Source organism: Idiotropiscis lumnitzeri, chromosome 6 (genome assembly GCF_059441095.1).
Source record: "Idiotropiscis lumnitzeri isolate Australia: NSW breed Sydney's pygmy pipehorse chromosome 6, RoL_Ilum_1.0, whole genome shotgun sequence".
NCBI lineage: Eukaryota > Metazoa > Chordata > Actinopteri > Syngnathiformes > Syngnathidae > Idiotropiscis > Idiotropiscis lumnitzeri.
This window is the reverse complement of record NC_142396.1, coordinates 5,858,032-5,878,010: the sequence shown is the minus strand read 5'-3', so window position 1 is coordinate 5,878,010 and position 19,979 is coordinate 5,858,032. Positions and strand designations below refer to the sequence as shown.

At 44.4% G+C, this 19,979-nt stretch overlaps 1 protein-coding gene across 14 annotated transcripts in view; it reads left to right on the top strand.

Annotated features, from left to right (window-relative positions):
* shank3a (SH3 and multiple ankyrin repeat domains 3a) overlaps positions 1-19,979 on the top strand; it is a 125,066-nt gene that overhangs the window by 102,745 nt on the left and 2,342 nt on the right. For 7 of the 14 annotated variants that reach the window (XM_088299258.1, XM_088299257.1, XM_088299256.1 and 4 more), the window contains 10 exons: positions 2,112-2,187; positions 4,353-4,435; positions 5,883-6,007; positions 6,166-6,301; positions 8,545-8,625; positions 8,986-9,009; positions 9,664-9,791; positions 9,885-9,990; positions 10,414-10,940; positions 11,261-13,362. In XM_088299258.1, the coding sequence (XP_088155384.1) occupies positions 2,112-2,187; positions 4,353-4,435; positions 5,883-6,007; positions 6,166-6,301; positions 8,545-8,625; positions 8,986-9,009; positions 9,664-9,791; positions 9,885-9,990; positions 10,414-10,940; positions 11,261-13,362 (3,388 nt within the window). Of the gene's footprint in view, positions 1-2,111; positions 2,188-4,352; positions 4,436-5,882; positions 6,008-6,165; positions 6,302-8,544; positions 8,626-8,985; positions 9,010-9,663; positions 9,792-9,884; positions 9,991-10,413; positions 10,941-11,260; positions 13,363-13,525; positions 13,573-18,253; positions 18,289-18,369; positions 18,468-19,979 lie in introns of those variants that run through there. The other 7 variants (XR_015844136.1, XR_015844135.1, XR_015844134.1 and 4 more) reach the window with 7 other exon arrangements.

Here is a 19,979-nt window from a genome sequence, read left to right as displayed (position 1 = left end):
TTTCCTGACTTTGGTCAGAACGGAGGCAGAATTCTCAAATTGGGCCTGACTATCAGTATGTTTTTTTTTCCCCCCCGCTTGAGGCCTCAATTCACCTAGTTTAGGAGGTTAACATTCCCGGCATGTGCAGGGAAAATCAGATGAGTCAGGGTGTAGGAGGAAAGATTTACAAATCAATGAGGCTTGCTCGATAAGTGTGTGTGTGGGGGGGGGCGTGTGTGTGCATGTTTGTCGGCAGCTCTTATCTATCAGTGGCAAGACAGCGTAGGTTAATTCCCTTTTTAGCAGGGTTCAGAGACTGGCTGTGTGCATGCGTGCCACGCGTGCCCTTCAGACAAGGACAGCAAAGATGTTGGTGTGTCCAGGACAGGATCCGTCATAAGTGTCGCCCGCCGCTATAACGCTCGCAAAACCATCCCTGAGCAGCTCGCCGTGACTCTTGTGCTAAACAGGCTTCGTGGGCGTGTTTTCATCTTTGCCGAGAGAAAAGCAACACCGACAATCGCGCAAATTACTGTTTGTGATATTTTCAAAGCTTATTGCTCAACTTTTTGGCCTTCCTTCTGTTCTGGCTGTGGCTTCATTCACGTGTCCTTACATCCTTCCTTCTGTTGTTTCAAATGACTTTTTTGCATGACTTCCTTTTCTTGAACCTTTGACATTATTTTCATTCCTTTATTTCTTCCTTTATTTTTGTCTTTCTTTCTTTCTTACTTTATTTCTTTGTTTATTTTTGTCTTTCTTTCTTTAATTATTTCTCTCTTCCTTCCTTCTGTCCTTTCTTCCTTTCTTTTGGCATCTTTCCCTCCTACTTTCCTTCATTCTTTCCTTCCTTCCTTCAATCTGTCCTTCCATCCTTTAATCTGTCCTTCCATTCCTTCTTTCTTTGTTCCTTTATTTATTCCTTCCTTCCTTGTTTCATTCTTGCTTTTATCATATTTCCTTCCTTCCTACATTCCTTCTTTCCTTCATTTTAGCTTCTTTCTTTCCTACTTTCCTTCGTTCATTCTTCTCTTCCTTCCTTCACTTCGTCCTTGCATCCTTCATTCCTTTGTTCCTTCCTTCCTTCATTCTTACCTTCCTTGTTTCCATCCATTTAGCTTGTTTCCTGCCCTCCTACTTTCCTTCTTTCCTTCATTCCTTCCTTCCATCCTTCTTTCATTGTCATTCAATTTCCTTTCAGGCCTCACCAAGTTATATGAGTAGCAGATAAAACCAGTAAATTTTCATTGTTTCTCCTCTTTGCCTTCCTACATGTCCTCCTTCTCCATCAGTCCCTAATTGTTTTTTTTTTTCCTTTGCTATAGAACGACTTGCCAGCCTTCCTTTCTTTGGTACCTGTCCCATGCTGCGTTACAATCTACTTTCTTGGTTCATAAATTATTTGCCGTTATTCACAGTGCCAGCAAAAATACACATTCATTTCAAAAGTGCATACTGTACATACTCTTGTATACCCACCCTTGCATACTGTGAGCATGAAGTATTTATAACATAAAGTTAAGCTGACAGTCTGTCACTGTCACTCAATCACACACAGAATGAGATCGACAGGATGACATGGATCAAATGGCACCTGCCGTTTAACGTCCGTTCACTGCCTCTTATTCTCTGTCAGCGCTCCACTCTCCTGGTTCATTATGATGGTACAATGGTTCTCTGACTTTTTTACACCAAGAACCACTTAAAAAAAAAAGACTTCATGACCATTAATACCAATGGTAAAATTCATAAGCGTAGTAGAAAACAAACGCACTGTATTGAATGAAGTATGGAATGTAAAAAAAATGTTTTAATATTGTTGTAAGCCACTGTTACATTATTCACAGTCCTTAAACATACTGTTATTAAAATAATGTACTTAATAATCTAGATAAAATGTATTGCGCGTAAGTTAAATATCTTGTCACATTTTTTTGTTGGGTCTCTTCCATCATTTGGACGTCATCACTGCATCATATTCACGCTGAAGAAAAAGCAAAACACACACCTGAAGTTTACCCATTGATGCTTGCTGAACCGCATTCTGGGGTAATGTTGTGACTCAACAGGCTTTTACCACTGTGTCCATTCATGTCGAAGAATATCCTTTTTGTTGTTTTGTTTTGCAGAGACTCGAGAGGACCGCACTAAAAGACTGTTCAGACACTACACTGTGGGATCCTATGACAACTTCACTTCATACAGGTACGTCATGCCCAAAACTCCCGGAAGAGAGAGTTTGCCTCCTTGGAGTGTGCTGCTGGACGGCAAATTCTGTTGTGGAATTGGCTGCCACCTAAAGGCAAAAAGCTGCCACTGCACTCACGAAAGTCTTTTTTTTTTTTTTTCCTTTTAGTGCTCCACCACACTCACATTAAAAAAAAAAGAAAAAGAAATTTATACAAAAAACATGAATGGAAAAAAAAAAGTGTTATTATTAGATCATCACAAGGTAGTAATAATCCGTTTTTATCTCTTAGTTGTCTTGATGAGAGACCTGGGTGAGCTATCCCAGACGACTTTACCCTGGAATTATCAGCAGCGAGGGCATATTTCAATTTAGAATGTTCAATTTATCTCTTGTGTGTTTTTTGGTACGTAGGAGGAAGCCAAATGAGGACAAGTGCAATAGAAAATTGATATAATGCAAGATGTTCCAACAAAATGTGGCATATACCACTGAAAAATGGCAGCCATTTTGTGTGAATCACCTGAAATTAACGATGAAGTTGTTTTCAAATCTGTGGTGGCATTTAAAGGGAAAAATCATTCAAATTCTGTCATTGTCCAAATGCTTGTGAGCATAACTCTGTATGAATTTGTCCAAGCTGTCATCTCACTCGCTGACAATAATACAAAAATCAACTTTTGTATTCATTTGCTTTTAGTTTGGAGGCAAATACAATATGTCCCGTTTTCTATGTTGAAGTGGCAGTTTTAATGGGACTTTTTCCACACGGCGGGCATTGTTTCCACGCACTTTGTCAGCCTTTCCATGAAATGTCAGCTTCTCATTCATTTCTTCCCTGCTTTTCGAGTTTCTAAATGTCATTTGTGTCGCCGGAGCTCCAGGTTTTATAGAATTTACCGACAGCATTCGCGATACACTTAACAGTGGGCGTTGACATAACAACCATACGCATCCAATATGCCCGTGTGGCCGCCGCCTAAGAAGTGTAAATCCACGAAGAAGCACTGTCGCCAGGAGAAATCATGGCTTTTACCTTTCGCTTTGCACAATAAGAAAAACACACGTATTAAGACGCCTCACTTTAAATTGGAAACCGAAGATGCCTTTTGGATTTGAGGTGAAACACTCTTCGTAATCAACAAGAATCCAGTTGCCTCAATTCAACCCTTGCGTGTCGTCTGTTTTGCTGGCAGGACAACGTTTCACAAGTTTCATGTCAAAGCCCAACCTTTTTTTTTTGTAAATTCACAATTTATTCCCAACAAATGAAATACAATAAAAGTCGTGGAATAGTTTTTCTACGACTTAATACAGAACGCCTTTGGCCTCCATCTTGCAGAAAGGTTTGTTTCCGATCAGCCGCTTGCACCAGCGCGAGCTCTGTCTTCTCTCGGTAAGTCTTGAGTGCTAAGTGATGTGTTGCTAAGCTAACGGGAGAGCGAGTGCGATGGCTAATGACTCATGTCCCACCGCCACTAACATTTGCTTTGATGTTTAGAGCAGCCGCAACCAATCCGAGCCAAGCGTGTTCGGTTTGCATTGACGTGTATTTGATGTTGAGTGACAGAAATAACAAAGCACAACCGTGCCAAAGTTGGCTTTTCATGCGTTTTATTTTTCTGATGAGTTTTTACTTCCACACCCTCCATTAAAAAAAAAAATACCTGAAGTCATAGTTTCATTGCCCTACTTTGTCCCCCCCCAAAATGGGGTCTTCCAGTTAATAGCATCCGGTTTGATCACATGACTTTCGCAATGTGTGGCTATCGCCACTTTGATGTGAGTTTCAGTCAATAGCAGGGGGCGCTGCTGCATAAAATGTCACCCTCCGTGGATGAATCATTTTAATTGGTAATCCACGAATGAAATATTAATCAGAATGCTGTGCTTAGACTCGTAACTTTATAAAAACAATTTTGACTTTAGAAGTTTGGACACTTTCAGTCTGCATTCCTCCAAATGTCAACAACTGAAATGAGACCGTGATGAATTTCCTCCGTCATTAATATCACGTCTGAGCCTCTCGCGTGTCTGTCACTTGAGTGGCGGAGGATTGATTCGCTTTTAAGATGCTTCTGAGCCGCACTTCAGTCACAACTTCCTTTTGCCAGCGTGGTGTGCGCGTGTGTGCGTGAAGTTCCAGAGTCATACTTTCTTTTCTCATCTATTCTCTCCCCAGTGATTACATCATAGAGGAGAAGAATGCCGTCTTACAGAAGAAAGAAAACGAGGGCTTTGGTTTTGTCCTGCGTGGCGCAAAAGGTGAGCGTTATTATGACCGTTTTGGATTTATTTTAGACTTTGTTAGTGGACGGCGAATGGCACCGTTCTATGGATCTGTGGTTCCCACAGCCTCACAGATCTAAGGCTGGGGGTTCAAATCCAGGTTCCAGCTCTCCCCGTGGGAGAAAACTTGCAAAATACACACAGGAGAATCTTGAACCCAGAACTTTTCCACTGTGAGACAAACATAAGAACCACTATACCAATGTGCTGCACTTGAGTCTATCGTATGAGTGAGTAGCAGCTTTGCTCAACACGTTTTGTGTACTCAGATTCACTGTGTGTGTGTGTGTGTGTGTGTGTGTGTGTGTGTCTACTGCCAAATCGCTGTCCCATCTGCTGCTCACACATGGCCCTCACATTTCGTCGACACCTCTCCTCTCACTCGTTCTCATCTTTTCTTTCCTCCTCCCTCACTCTTTAAAATTGCTTGGCAACCGCTCCATCTATTCCGCCGGTATGGCCAATGCACTCATTTCTTTCGTTTTACTTTTATTACACACGTGCCCTATTCCCCCGACGCCCTGCCCCACTCACCTCACCCTCCCCCCCCCTTACCCCCACCTTGCCTTAGGGGATGGGGCGTGGTTACCATGGCAACCCCTGCTAAGGCACCTTGTCGGGAGTCTACTTTTACTTACCGATCACTCACTGCCAGTGGAGCTGTCTGTGACTGTTCAATGAAACGCACGCGCGCGCACACACACACACACACACCGCAGCAGCAGTACAGTTCACTTAGTGTGCGTCAGAAAAAGTCACATGTCGGCGAGTTTGTTGGAATCGCGCCATGATTTAATGGAGTTTGTGTGTGCGTGGGTTTTCAAACATGACATTGTATGCAGTTGTTTTTCTCACCAAATATTCAGGATCACAAGAAAGAAACAGGGCAGCATGGTGCAGTTGTGGGTTTGAATCACCATCCTGTATGAACTTTACATGTTTTCCCCGTGTGTGGATGGGTTACGACAGCTTTCTCTCACGAAAACAAGCACGTGAGGTTCATTGAAGAATCTAAACTGTGACCCGACAATGCAAAATGTCGTCTGAAGTTTGACAGGAACAGCAGATTTTGTGATGCATGGCCATAATGGTTGAGTAGGTCAAACCTCCTCCTCTTTTGTCAATTAAAAGTTTCATTTTCATAAAATGAACATCAGGACGTGTTCAAAAATTAATTACGAGCTATCATGAGGCCGGGACTCTGCACGATTTTCCCATGCGCTGTGCAGTTCATTCAAGTCGCGTAATTGGCACACATCTCAGAGGGGGCGTGTCACGTCTACCTATTCGTATCTGTAGTAATCATTTCATGAGTAATAATCATGTCATGATTGGTGTACTGCAAGGGTTGACGTCAATATAAAGCTGAGACCTACGCCGAAACCTCAGTTCGACGACTAAATACTCTTATCTGTTTGCTTAGCCGAGACGCCCATCGAAGAGTTCACGCCGACGCCAGCGTTCCCCGCTCTGCAGTATCTGGAGTCTGTGGACGTGGAGGGTGTGGCCTGGAGAGCCGGACTGCGGACGGGAGACTTTCTCATTGAGGTAATCGCACACAAACTACTAGTTGAATTTGTTCCATGCTTCCTCCCAGCGCGCACTTACTGAGGACCTTAAGGATAAAGCTTGCTTGTAATTCACATTTTTGCTCGCCCACTCAAAGTCAAATGAATAACTCCAAAGATTTGTGTGGTACCCATTAGGTAAACGGTGTGAACGTGGTGAAGGTCGGCCACAAGCAGGTGGTGTCGTTGATCCGGCAAGGAGGCAACCGGCTGCTGATGAAGGTGGTGTCCGTCGTGCGTAAGCCGGAGTCGGAGGAAGTTGTCCGCAAGAAAGGTAAACACCACGAAATGTGGAAGAGGAAACACAAAATCACTTGACATTAAAATTTGCGGGAGAATCTCCCTGTGAGGTTGCGTCTGCATTTCCACCATCGGACAGCATGTGGGAGGAACATGTACCTCGCGGTCAATAGGTCTCCCAATTACGGGACACCTCTATTCTGAGTTTGGTCATGTGACGTTTGCAAGCTGAGTCGTGATTGGTCGTTACGTGATCCCTGAGCAACTGCGATGAAAACGGTGGATTTTGCTCCTTAATTCATATTCCACAAGAGACTAGTGGGGTCGCATTGAAGAAATTATTGTCAAGAAAAAAATTGGAGTTGACTTCCCCTTTAATCCTAAAGTCAACGGACAAAAAGAAATTCAAACTAGTTTTTGAGTGAGAAAGTCATATCACCGAAAGAAGTATATATATGTATCTGCGTATACCCGGCGACCAATCTAGGGTATACCCCAGCTTTCACCCAAACTCAGCTGTGATAGGCTCTAGAAAATGGATGCTAATCTGAATGCCGTAGATCTTTTGAGCAAGGCACTAATTCCTTCGTTGCCGCCAATTCCGACGTTCCCGTCCGCTCCTCAGATGCATTTGCGACTTTACCGCACACTCTTTTTGTACAGTAATGAAATGCACATTGAAAACACAAAGTCTCCGTGCACCTCTGCATCTTTGGTGCTCCTCGCCACTGTTGTCATGGCGACTACACTGCATGTTTGGAATTAAGCATTGCATTATAGCAACAGACTCTCTCTACCTCTCAGACTTGTTCCTCTCTCTTTTTTTTTTTTTTTTTGCAAACCTCCTCCGTCTCCACTAATGCTGCGGCACGACTCGCACACATTCAGAATCGACGAAGACCAGGACTGTTGACTGTGGACTTACGCGCCAGAAGACGGAAAGTTGGATTTGATGAATTTCTTTTTGCGAAAGACTCCACTGACTTTTTGACTGTGTTTTTCTCTCGGGTCTCCTGGTAAAAAAAACTTCCTGCGTCGAGGGAATGTATTTTTCCCACCTGAGATGCTTGAATAGACATTTTTAAAGTCAACGAGATTGCAACATTGAGTGTTTGGAGAAGGATTACGAAACTCCCGCAAGCTTGGAGGTGTGATGTCTGGTGCATATCGTTGTCCTTCGCTGTTAAACCATTGTCCCCCTTCTCCATCTGTTAACGCAGATGTCGCTTTGTCTTCCAAGGGCCTGATTCATAAAACAGTTGCCCGTGTAAAAAGAGGAGCAAACTTAATTGCTCACACCAAGAGATGTGACAGCTGATCTACACCCAGGATTGCGTCTGCCAAACAGCCAAAATTGCTGCACAGTTATTTTTTTTTGTGTGTTCCGCGGGAGGTTGATGCAAATACAGTCGATCGATTTAGCACGCACAATCTGAAGTTGCAGTGTCTTTAATTGCGTTGTCTGCAAGGCAGGCACAACGTGTGTAACCATTGTTGCGTTCCTGAGGCAAGTGAAGGTTTAGCAAAATGAGAGGTGACAGGCAGAACAGATTCGATCTACTCGCGGACTTTTTTTGGGCGAAATGCCAGAAACAAAAATTGTCTGTTCACCCGTGCAATTTTGGAGCTTCTGGGTGATGTCAGGGCTGATTTGGAGCAAGTCACAAGAAGGAGTCATGCCATATCACCTATGATTAAAATTCAGCACAGTGCAGCAATTGGCGGTCGCAATTTTTTTGGGGTGTGCCGCTCCAAGTTTTAAATCAAACAACACGCGGCTTTTGTGAGGCTTCCCCGAAATCAATTGATTTATTTTCTGTAACACCGTTTTATGTTCATTTGGCTTTTCCACTCACTCTTCCGATCGCTTGAAACTTTGTTTTGACATGTTCCATGGTGAAAATCGGCAGAGCTATTGAAAGCGCAAAAGACAGTCAATCAGGCTCCAAGAGAGTGAGGACCAGGTTGTATTTCCGAGCTGCTGTGCTGATACGTTTCACAAAGCATCCAAGGACCACATTTTCCCTTGATGCAATGTCATGTGCGGGAGGAACGCAGAAAGAACAAGTCCCGACTAATCGAGCCTAGCTATGAAGAAGTCCGGTCCCCAGCGTAGCACTTGGTCCAAATCGGATCCGATCCAAACGAAGGTGACGGCGGCGTGGGCCGGCCGTCTTTGGGAAGCCCGGAGGACACTTAGCCACAAAGCCAAAGAGTTTCCATCACGGTCTTCAAGGCCATCGTGGTCCTCCTCAACGCCGTGCCTTTTCTCCACAGCACCGCCGCCTCCCAAAAGAGCTCCCAGCACCACGCTCACGCTGCGCTCCAAATCCATGACGGCCGAGCTGGAAGAATTGGGTGAGTGCTGGTATTTTTGGACGTGTCCTTTCCATGCTGTGATTCTCTACAGAAAGCTGTTCGAGTTTTTTTCCAATATGCTTTTTATGCAACTTGATGTCCATGCACTTGGATGCTTTTTGTCGAGGGCAGTTGCGAAAAAAGAAATCCTCGCAAAACTGTGTATTTTCACTCGAGCGTCCTCGTTGTTCTGCTATTGAATTGTCTTGTGAAGTCAACGAGTGAACTTGATATCGTATAAAAGCTCAGACAGCTTTCCAATCCTCCTCCTTTTTTTCACTAACTTTGCCAATAGTTACTTCTCCTGGCTTGTTCTTGTGCTTTTTCTCTCCTCTGCTGACCCTTTCATTGTCTACAAAGCTTCTGCTCGGAGGAGAAGAGGAGGTGAGTCTGAGGCAAGAGACTCAGATGTTTTATCACTGCGCTGTCCGTTTCGGGGGCAAGGAAACATATTTACCTCATAATAATAATCATACATTTTTATACCATAAGTCAGTGGTCCCAAACTTTTTTTCCGCCGCGGACCAGTTCAGACAAGTCTGTAACTTTTATGGACCAGGACTTGGGTGCGAGGGTGCTCACCGCATGTTGTACGCAGCGTCCTTTGTACATAGTCTGTTTTTCGACTCATTTTGCTAGCTTGTGGGTCACTTTTCAACATAAAGATAAAGATGAATCAAAATTGTTCGTTAACAGTTCGATCAAATTAAATGTCAATGGGTTATACTTAAAAAGTTAAATACAACTGAACTGTATTGAACAAATATACGGGATTTAAAAAGCAATTGTGCCACGGTAACATTATGCACCGTTTGAACATTTAATTCTGCAATTCTTTCATGTGCCACAAGAGGGAGCCCATGTACCACACCAGGCAAATCTTTGCATTACAAAATTAAATGCCACTCGTCATGTCATCATTGTCTTCTCCATTGTGTTTAGCAGTTTAAAAAAAATGATGTGGCAGTTGCCACCTTACGTGTCTCACTCTCATTGCTTTCTTACTTACTTACTTAGGCTCATTTGCCTTCTCAACAGAGAGACTCGACGAGATGTTGGCCTCCCAGGAGTCCATGTTGCGTTCTCAGCCCCCGGAGGCAGATTACAGAGCAGCCACCGTCAAACAGCGACCCACCAGCAGGAGAATAACACCAGCAGAGATCAGTGTGAGTGCACCAATTCAAAGATCAGCAACTCACTCGAAACACATAACGTGTCACATTTCAATGTTTTGTGTGGGGGTGGGGGTCTGGCTGCAGTCACTGTTTGAGCGACAAGGGATGACGCTACATGGAGGTTTTCATCCAGCCATGGAGAGAGGTCATATGGCACTACCTAAGGGGATGTCCAGGACCAAGTCATTTGGTAAAACAATCTCCTATCAAAATTCACAAAATACTGTGAATCAATAAAATTATGCTCTCTTTTGTTTCATTTGTTGTGATAAACGGCAGTTCGCAGCTCATTTGTGGGACAGATTGTTCAGTGCAGAGAGAAGGGATCATTTTTTTTGTTTGTTTTAATCCTCCAAGTATCACGATATGATTTCGCTGTGTGATTCCCTCACTTAATTCATGTTTAATGAAGTGTTGAATAAGTCAAACAAAGATTTAAAAAGCCTTTTAAAGAAATGTGTTAAGGATAAGATGTTTACTGTGCGAGGTGTCGGTTTCTCACATAGCAGGATTAAAGTGTGTGAAGTATCCATGGACCTGCTGGGCTGTTTTAACAAAAGGTCTGTCTTCCGTTTACTGTAATCCTCATCCTTAAATGCGCCGTGCCCTGCAGGTGCCACTGAGGAGGATCAGCTATCCGCCCTGGAAGGTGAGCACCGTTTCCCTCGCAGTTCCTCCATGACAGACAGCCTCCGAGACCACCCGCAGCCTCATCCCATCCCGCCTCCTCCACAAACAGCACCTCCGCCGCCTCCCTATTACCTGGACACGGGACCTCCCCCGGCTTTCTGCCCGCCACCGCCCCCGTCTCGAACTCAGAGTCAGGGACACGAACCCGGGGGACGCTCCAGCTTTAAGCCCTCCTCCCTGGACCTGCCCTACGAGGCGGCTCATCGGCAGGCCGCCCAGATGGAGAGACAGAAGAAAGCCCGCTCCATGATCATCCTGCAGGACTCTTCCCATTTACCCGTGGAACCCACAGAAATCCCCCGTCCTTCTGCTGCCACTCCGCCCGAGCGAATAAAACGGAAAGGGCGGATTATTGACAACCCCTACGCTAATGTGGGTCAATTCAGCATTGGACTGTACACACCTACCAAGCCTCAGAGGAAGAAGAGCCCCCTGGTGAAGCAATTACAGGTAAGTGGTATATGTTCGTTGAACCGGTGTCAAAGAACCTCTCACTTATTTTCATTGACTTCCACTCAGGCGGTGTGGCTTCAGTTGCCACTCAGAGATGATGTGAATATGACTGGTCGTCTGTCTCTGTGCAGTGGTATCTTGACAGATACTTTTTTGTGTGTTTCTCATGCAAAATCCACTGTAATTATGACTTAACTACTGTGTTAGTGGTCGTTAACGGCATGTTGCAGGTGCGGTTGCAGCTGTAGAAAAAGAGCTGTATTGTACTGTAAACTGACACCTGCCAGTAAAAAAAATTTACATATCTGTTGTTCCAGGTGGAGGATGCACAAGAAAAAGCTAATTTGGTTTTAGCGGCTGCCCACTCCCGAGAGAGCTCACCCTCAGGACGACCGCCGCACGGCCACACGCGCACCAGCCGTGCAGACTACTACCAGCAGCAGCTGATGGCCGAGCGTGAGCGTTTGCGGGCCCAGGGCGAGGCCATGTTTCAGGGTAAGGGCCCTTTTGCCGCCGCCATTGCCGGGGCAGTGAAAGACCGTGAGCGTCGCCTGGAGGAGCGGCGAAGATCCACTGTCTTCCTTTCTGTCGGAACAATGGAGGGGGCATCCTCCGCCGGAACGGAGGTCCCCTCTCTGACGCAGTCTCACTCCATCGATGAACGGATACTCTCCAGAGAGCTTGGCCAGCTGCCACCTCCTGCCTTGGCCTTGAGCCCCTCACTGAGCGGGACCACCTTTATCCATCCGCTGACCGGAAAACCCCTGGACCCCAACTCCCCTCTGGCTCTTGCGCTGGCCGCAAGGGAGAGGGCGCTTACCTCCCAGAGCCAATCGCCAACTAGCAGCCCAGAGCCACGGACTAAACAGGAGCGGGTGGGCCAGGGCATGATATTCATTGACACTCAGACCAAAGAGTCTCCTCGTGGAGAAAGGTCACCCACATCTCCTCCTTTTGCATCTCAAAGCTCCAAGGGAGTGGGGTCTGGCCTTGGGTCCACTCCAGCTTCAGTGTTAGTCCCTCAACCCACCAAACCACCGTGGTCACCATCAAGTGTATCGTTCCATCAGGAAATGGAGGCCAGAATGGAGGAGAGGAAGGAGGAAAAGACGCTTGAAGATAAGAAAAGCATGCTAATCAGTATTATGGACACGTCGCAGCAGAAAACGGCAGGACTGATCATGGTCCATGCGACCAGTAATGGCCAGGCTGGCGGCGGGAGTCCAGAGCTAGAACAGACAACTGTCCCGACATCCAAAGAGCCGAGCAAGTCTCTAAGTCCACGGGCAAAGTCCCCCAGTCCCACAGTCTCTTTGCCCCAGCTTCAGAGTCAGCGCGCTGCCAGTCCAGCTATAGCGAAGGCTCTGGTTCAGGGAAGCTCGGAGGACGACACGGATCCATACACGGTGACGCTGCCCCCCGCCATGCTGTCTTCCAGTGATGAGGAAACACGTGAGGAGCTGCGTAAGATCGGATTTGTCCCGCCGCCTGATGAGTTCGCTAACGGGCTGCTGGCACAGGCTCAGGGTATTTCACTCTCCCCAACCAAACCTTGTGTCCCTTCACCCACCACCCCACCAACACCCAATCCGCAAACGCCCTCAACACCAATTACCCCAACTCTAACCCCAACCCAACCTCAGCCTCCACCACAGCTCCCACCTCAACCCAGTGCTCCTCTCAGTGCAGCAGCTGTCTCAGGGAAACCCTCGGACCCCCTGGAGCCCCCACCAGTGGGCGAGTCCGGCTCTGCAGCCGATTCGGGCGTGGAGGAGGCCGACACGCGCAGCTCCAGCGAGCGGGAGAGAGACCACCACCTCGAGACCACCAGCACTGTCTCCACGGTTTCCAGCATGTCCACACTGTCCTCAGAAAGCGGCGAACCAGCCGACACACACACCACACACACTTCCTATGCCGACGGGCAGACTTTTGTGCTCGACAAGCCACCAGTGCCTCCGAAGCCCCGACTCAAGTCCCACTTAGGAGGCAGTAAAGGCCCCGTCACCTTCAGGGACCCTCTGCTGAAGCAGAGTTCTGACAGTGAGCTGCTATCCCAGCAACAGGCTGCGGCGCTAGCTGCGGCGCTGGCCGGAGGAGCCGGGCTGCCCCCCGGCGGCTCGGCTTCCGTGACCGGACTAGCGCCCACCAAGCCGCGCTACCTCTTCCAGCGGCGGTCCAAGCTATGGGGGGACCCGGTGGAGCCCCGCGGGCCAGGAGTGGGACTCGGTATTGGAAGTTTGGGCAACCTCGGCGGGCTGGGACTAGGGCTGGGTGCCGACGAGGGGGCGAAACCTTCCGTGATGGGGGAGCTCAGTTCACGACTACAGCAGCTAAATAAAGACACGCGGTCATTGGGGGAGGAACCACTGGGAGCGTCACTCGACCCCGGGAGGAAGTCTCCTGTAGCAGGTGCCAGGTAAGAGTACAGATAAACTCTTGGTTCCATCGTAAAACGTGAAGCATCATTGCTTCAGAGTGAAACACAATGTTTGGAAAGCTCCGAAGAGTTTTTTGTTTTGAGTGTTGGGGGGAATCACGCTATGCCTGAGAGAACAACAAAGTGCTTTTTATTTCTGCAGATGTGAGGACACTGGAGAGAGTAAACCCTAAGGTTGTAGACACTAGGGTAAACCTTTTTTGTTTTTTAAAAACTCTGTTTCCTAACCAGCTTGTCAACTAATCCTGCTGAAGACTATTCCCCTATACACATTTAGTTTGATTTGTTTTCTTTTGTTAAATACTCTATTTCCTCACATAGTGGCCTCCACTGTAACAGATGACGTGCCTCAATCGATCACCAGTTGTGTCGTCCACAAACCTTTTTTTGGGGGGGGGCAGTTACAATGGTCCTCTATTGTTTACATGGCATCAATACCACATAGTTTGGTGGCAGACATCTTCACTGCTCACAGATACACACATGGCATCTGTAAAGCTGAAGTTCATGACAGAGTTTAAAAAGTCAGTCCTGGTCAAAATCTGTGTAACCTGTTCATATATATCACTTACTTAAACGTTGGTCTTTCGGGTGACATTTCATGATGAGCTTAAAATGTGCCCTAACCGTGCAGAACTTGATCCTCTCTAAATTTTTAATGCACATGTCCAGCTGATTAATGTTATAGTGCTGTTATAACAATGATAATAAAGGGGAAGCCAACGCCCCAAAAAAATATTTGGAAAAAAAAATGCAAAAAAAAAAAAATGCACCTTCACTAGTCTAACCATGGCATTCTGATTAATATTACATTTGTGGAGTGTGAATCATTATTATTATTATTATTATTATTATTATTAGTTGAGATGTATTTTCAGTCAACTGCAGTGACAAAATGGCTGCCGACCGAGCTTGCTAAAAATAGGTGGATTTTGCTGCTTAACTCATATTCCGCAAATGCAATTTTAATAATGCAATGTTTTGGCTAGTGGGTCTGCATAAAACATAGTGTCATAAAAACAATTTTGGAGTTGAGGTCCTCTTTAAGAAATAATAAAATGAAACAAAAACTATACATTTCAGAACATATAAAAAGGAATAACAGATGATTAACAGATGGCTTTAAATAGGAAGTTGCCACTGAGCTCAGCATGTCAGAGAATATCAAAAAGAGAGACTGCAAAAGGGATAAAGAGAGACTGGAAGAGTCACAGAAAGGCGTAAAAAATCACATTTGTAGGAATTTACACCTGTTGTGAGTGTTTCCATTCGGCTTCTTGTTGGACGTTCAAAAGCTTACTGAAGGTTAAATTAAGATTGTTCATCCTTAAATTTCACCCGAAATCCCAAACTTTCAGGAAGTTGTTCATCCTTAAATTTCACCCGAAATCTCAAACTTTCAGGAAGTTGTGCATTTGGGGATTGGACTAACAAAACAAGGATAATTCATTTGTTGTGTAAGGTTTATGGGTTTATTAAGTATGACTGAACGTTTGTAAAAATACAGAGCAGCCGAGTAATTAAACCCCCCTGTCTCCTATATGAGGAAATAAGGTATTTTGCTTACCTTGTTTGCATCACTTGAGAATGTCTATTAACCAAGACTCACGTTGGATCCCTCACGCTTTTGACCAGTTAATTCACTTTAGTCCCGCAATTGTGCAGAGAAATATCGCAACAATGGCACTCTTGTTTCTATAGTGACAGACGTGTGTGACAGCACACGCAAGTTGAGCATTGTATGAGCTTGCATTATCAGATGATGCAAACAAGGAAATTGGCCTTGAGGTGTGAGTGTGCACACTTGAGGGCTTCTCACCACACAGCACAGACACACACGCACACAGTCTGTAAGAGTGTGACCTCCAGGATCCCGTCCTTTCTCTCCTCCCCCTTTCCCCAAGCTCCACCCAAAGTCGTGGTTTAAAAAATAAAATAAAATACATCGAGTGATACATCTCCAGCGCTGCGGGCTCGTCACTGATAAACGCAAGATAAGAGCAGATGCTGCCTTATCACTGCCTCGCATCTGACACTATTATCAGTAATAACCTCCAAAGATGTATCTTAAGATGTATTTGAACGCGACGGAATTAATGGTGTGTCGTGTCTCGAGTGAAAAGCCTTCTTGTGGCCTTTACATAGCATACAACAGGGGTGTCAAGATCCAGTCCTGGAGGGCCGCTTTCCTGCATGCTTTCAATCTCTCCCGGCTGCAACCCACCTGATTCAAATGATCAGCTCATCAGCAAGCTCTGAAGAAGCCTGATAAGTATCCTGCTCATTTGAATCAGGTGGGTTGCACCTGGGAGAGATGGAAAACATGCAGGACACCGGCCCTCGAGGACTGGAGTTTGACACCCCTGGCATACAAGATCCAATTTTGATCTTGTCAAAATGGCGTACAGTAGAGCCTCTATTTAAATAGCTCAGGACTAAAATTGGTGTTGATAAGATTTCACCTCCAACATATAATATCAAGGGCGAAAGTCCTTTAAAATGTTGCTGGGGTCATCTCAAAGTTGTTCAGATGTCACCTCATCATGATCTCATTTAAGCAAGGATGCACTCATTATGACATCATTATTGGCGGCGTACCCGGAAAACACTTTTTTTTTTTTAATGAAATTTTCAATTGGCCGTTGTCACAGATTCAAACTTAGAGCTACAACAATATAGTTGCAGACCGTCGGCCACTCATCAAAACTAGCCGCACAACCCGCATACGGCGCTACCCTTAAGTTCAGTTGCATTCAGCCGAGTCACTCGGTAGGTGTCGGACCTTAGGTTGAACCTAAAATTTCACAGAAAGCAAAGTAATGAAGCTTTTTGGGAGTGGTGTATTATTGTGGCACTGCTGTGGAGCAAGCAAAAAAAAAAATTCACCTTTCGTCCGAGCACAATCAAATCATTTAGAAATGTTTACTTCCATCACTGATTAAAAAGAAATGAGAAAAAAAAAGCCCATTGTGCATTTTAGCTTTTTTCAATTTTTTGTGAGTCGTGTAGCAAATATTGAGCTGTTGTGACTGGAAGCAGCAGTGGAGAAGATCAGCTTGTCATGCACACCATTACTTCCTCTTCAGTCCTCACTCACCACATGTCTGCCCTTTTCCATGTCCCGTACCGTACCGTGCCACGCCTCCACCTTGTTCTCCATGCTTTTGGGTGCTTGTCATGTTTCAAGTCAGTTCGTCTGTCCCTGACTGTCCACGGTGACGCGCTCTAAAACCGCACTCAAGCCAAGACGCACATGCTTGTTGCCCTGATCGAAATTATTAAGTGTACAAGTATTATACATGGACAAAAGTCTCGGGACTATCCCTTATTTTCTTTTATCCATTTCAGTTTGAATGCAAGAAGAGCAACAGCAAAAGCATCCATAAAATTCAAGGGACGCGTGTCCCTTTTCCCCCCGTGTGTGTATCTGTGTTTTTCTTTGTGCAATTGTTTGAGATTGTGAACCGTGTGCTCATTTCTCTCTCATGTGGCCCATGAGTCAGACCAACTGGTGCTCAAACCTACTCTGCTGTCATTGTCATGTTTCCGCAACATGCTACATACAAGTTTACCAGTTGTACACATACGTGCATACTTACTGTATACAACCGTACTTTTGACAAACGTTTGTGCTCAAGGACACCGTTACATATTTTTTAATCGACAGATGGGCCAGCTCATTGGAAAATGAAGTTTATGTGATTTTTTTCTTTTAAATGTACAGCATAAGTTAAAAATGAAATAAGATTTCACTCAGTTTGTATGTTATATAATTAATTCATCAACCAATGACTTATTAAGATAAAAAGCTAAATGCATGTTTTACAAGTATTACTGATGTTTTTTCTTGTATTGTAACAATAATCAGTTATTTAATTGTATACTTGAATTCCAAAAATAACAATAGGTTGTTTCAATAATAAAATAATAGATTTGGAAAACCAAAAGATGGGCCTAATGATGAATTTAAATATGTATGTATGTAATGTGTGACATAATATTTATCATTTTTGTGTTTGATTATTTAGAATGAATTTAGTTTGAATGAACCAATCAGTTATTTAAATTGCTAAATGTACTGTATACGTAAAAAGTGTTTTTTTACAAATGTATTTTACCATATATTTTTTTCAAGAAATCAATTAAACATTTATGTGAATTTATACAATAGCGTGTTTTGATGACTAAATATTTTTAAATTATATAGTTAAAAAACACTAAATACATCTAAAGTAAGTATTTTTTAAAGATAAATATTAAATTAATAAAATTAAAATTAGCATTTAATTATTTAAATGTACTTATTGAAAGCAATTTAGCTACTAGATGACTAAAATTTCTCTAAATGTAAAGTTTTTTTACGAATAGGTTTTACTAGTAGAAGCAATCAATAAACCAATTCCGTAATAAGGTGCACAAATAAAAAAAAATAATGAAAAATGATTGAACCTGTGTTAAATAAGTAGCGAGTAATTCACTGTAAGCGTTAATTTTATTATTGATCATTCATGTAATCTCACCAGTTATTCAATGGCATGAGTAGAAACATCTCAATGAATGTAATAAATACAACAGGACTCTTATTAATGTAAACGCTCGGTGGGCCGCATTAAAGAACACAGACGTAGTACACGAATGCACCATTGTGTTACTTGGCCACACCCCCTGTCACAAACACGCGCGCACACACGCACACATACACATTCACACGCGTAGCATGTCAAAGACAGCGGACAAGGGGTTCGAGGCCATGGCCGCGTCTGCCTAGCGGGCCGCGTCCCATGCGAGCGATGCTAACATTCTCTCCCATTGCTCTCTCTTTGCTCGCCTTGCATGTTCCGCCCCTGCTGCTCTGATCTGATTGGTCTAGAACTGACTGTGCGCCCAGGAGGGCAGGACCACTGTGTAAGTGCGCATGGAGCTCATCTCATGTCCGTCGGCCCCCTTTGTAGTCTGATCTTTTCCTTTTTTTTTTCTTGATTACAGTGCATCCCTTGTAGCAGTGTTTCCCAGCCTGATTGAGCCATGATTATATTTTATATGGCAACTGTCACAGGACGCCACCGGGGAAAATGTCCCGAAAAGTATATACACTGAAATAATGATCTGCTGGTGTCTTAGTGTGAAATCTGGGCCAGTTTTGTTGAAAACAAAACTATTATTCTATTGTGTGAACGCCAACAGGTGGATAAACACGAGAGCATTTAGTTGTCCTGTTTGTCATTACACATCGTTGGTACGGATAGGTGAACAAAGACAGATTATATGTAGCAAATAAATGAAAGGTCCGACGTCACAGCTGATAATAAAAACAAATGGCATAGTGGTTGGGAATCACTGCCTTGTAGTGCACGTCTCACACATACTGTCGAAAAAGATGTATCCCCCAATTAATCGTAGCCAACTTTTGTGTACGTTCCAAAGAAGCGATGCATGATTTCCATTGGTGAGTGAAGCTACGCAAACAGCATGCATGCAAGAAAAACATCAGCACACGTACACCACATCTCCTCTCTGCTCCTCCCCGCCTGCAGCAAGCGAGACAAAAAGCATTCACACGACCATGCTCATTATTCAACTACAATCCGCCGCCTTACCATTTTTAGCTTTTATCTCCTAAGAAGCATGGGAAATGTGGTCTTACGAGCACAAACCGTTCTTTTATTTGTGTGTCATTTGAATAATTTTAGTTATCCAATAACACAGTGGTCCCCTAACCACCGGGCCGCAAACGGGTACCACTTTACCACGGTATTTCTGGCTTCTTTATTAATTGAGACAAAATAATATCTTATTTTGAAAAGTGACTGGTAACAGCCATCTATGATGGACTCGTTGTCAGTGGTGCAACGGATCATCTGACGCGTGATCCGTACGGATCAAGCACCACGTTTTGGGCCGGACACGATCCGCAGAATGGCTGGTGGGGAAAAAAATGTGCGATCAAATTAAAGCAAGATGATTAGTCCGCAATCACTATAATAGCACCAGAATAAGTTGGAACCACACTTGGGTCACGTAAATCGCATGTGTGGGAACATTTTGCCTATTTAAGGTGAAACCAGTCCTCAAATTAATGATAAAATATTTTTTTCTACCTCTTTTCCAGATAAGCTTCCGCAATTGCTAACTTCAAAATAAATGGAGTCAATGTTAACGTTGCCGATGCAATCGTCTTAGTAGACTTTTACTTTGATGTCGGCCCTTCTGGTGGCGCAACTGCTACCTTGACTTCCTTTTTGGACCGCTCGGCTATTGACGTTACGCAGTTGCCACCGTCAACACACGTCGCTGATTTAGGACGCTAACAAACTACTAGTTAATTACGCCGTCATTGTATGACACGACACAAGTCTCCGGCGTTAGTGGCTACTACTGACTAACAGCTAGCTGTTAGCATTAGCAACAAGTACCAGTTACCCCCCCTACTCCCAACACTGGTTACCGGTTTTCCACAATTCTGGACTTGTATGAACAGTAAAAAAATGTTGGGGAGTGTTTGGCCTATATTTCGTATTTTATTTTATTATGATTTTACTTCAAACACGTTTCTTAGTAGTATTCATTCAAGCACCTTGCCCTACTTGTAGGCTGTC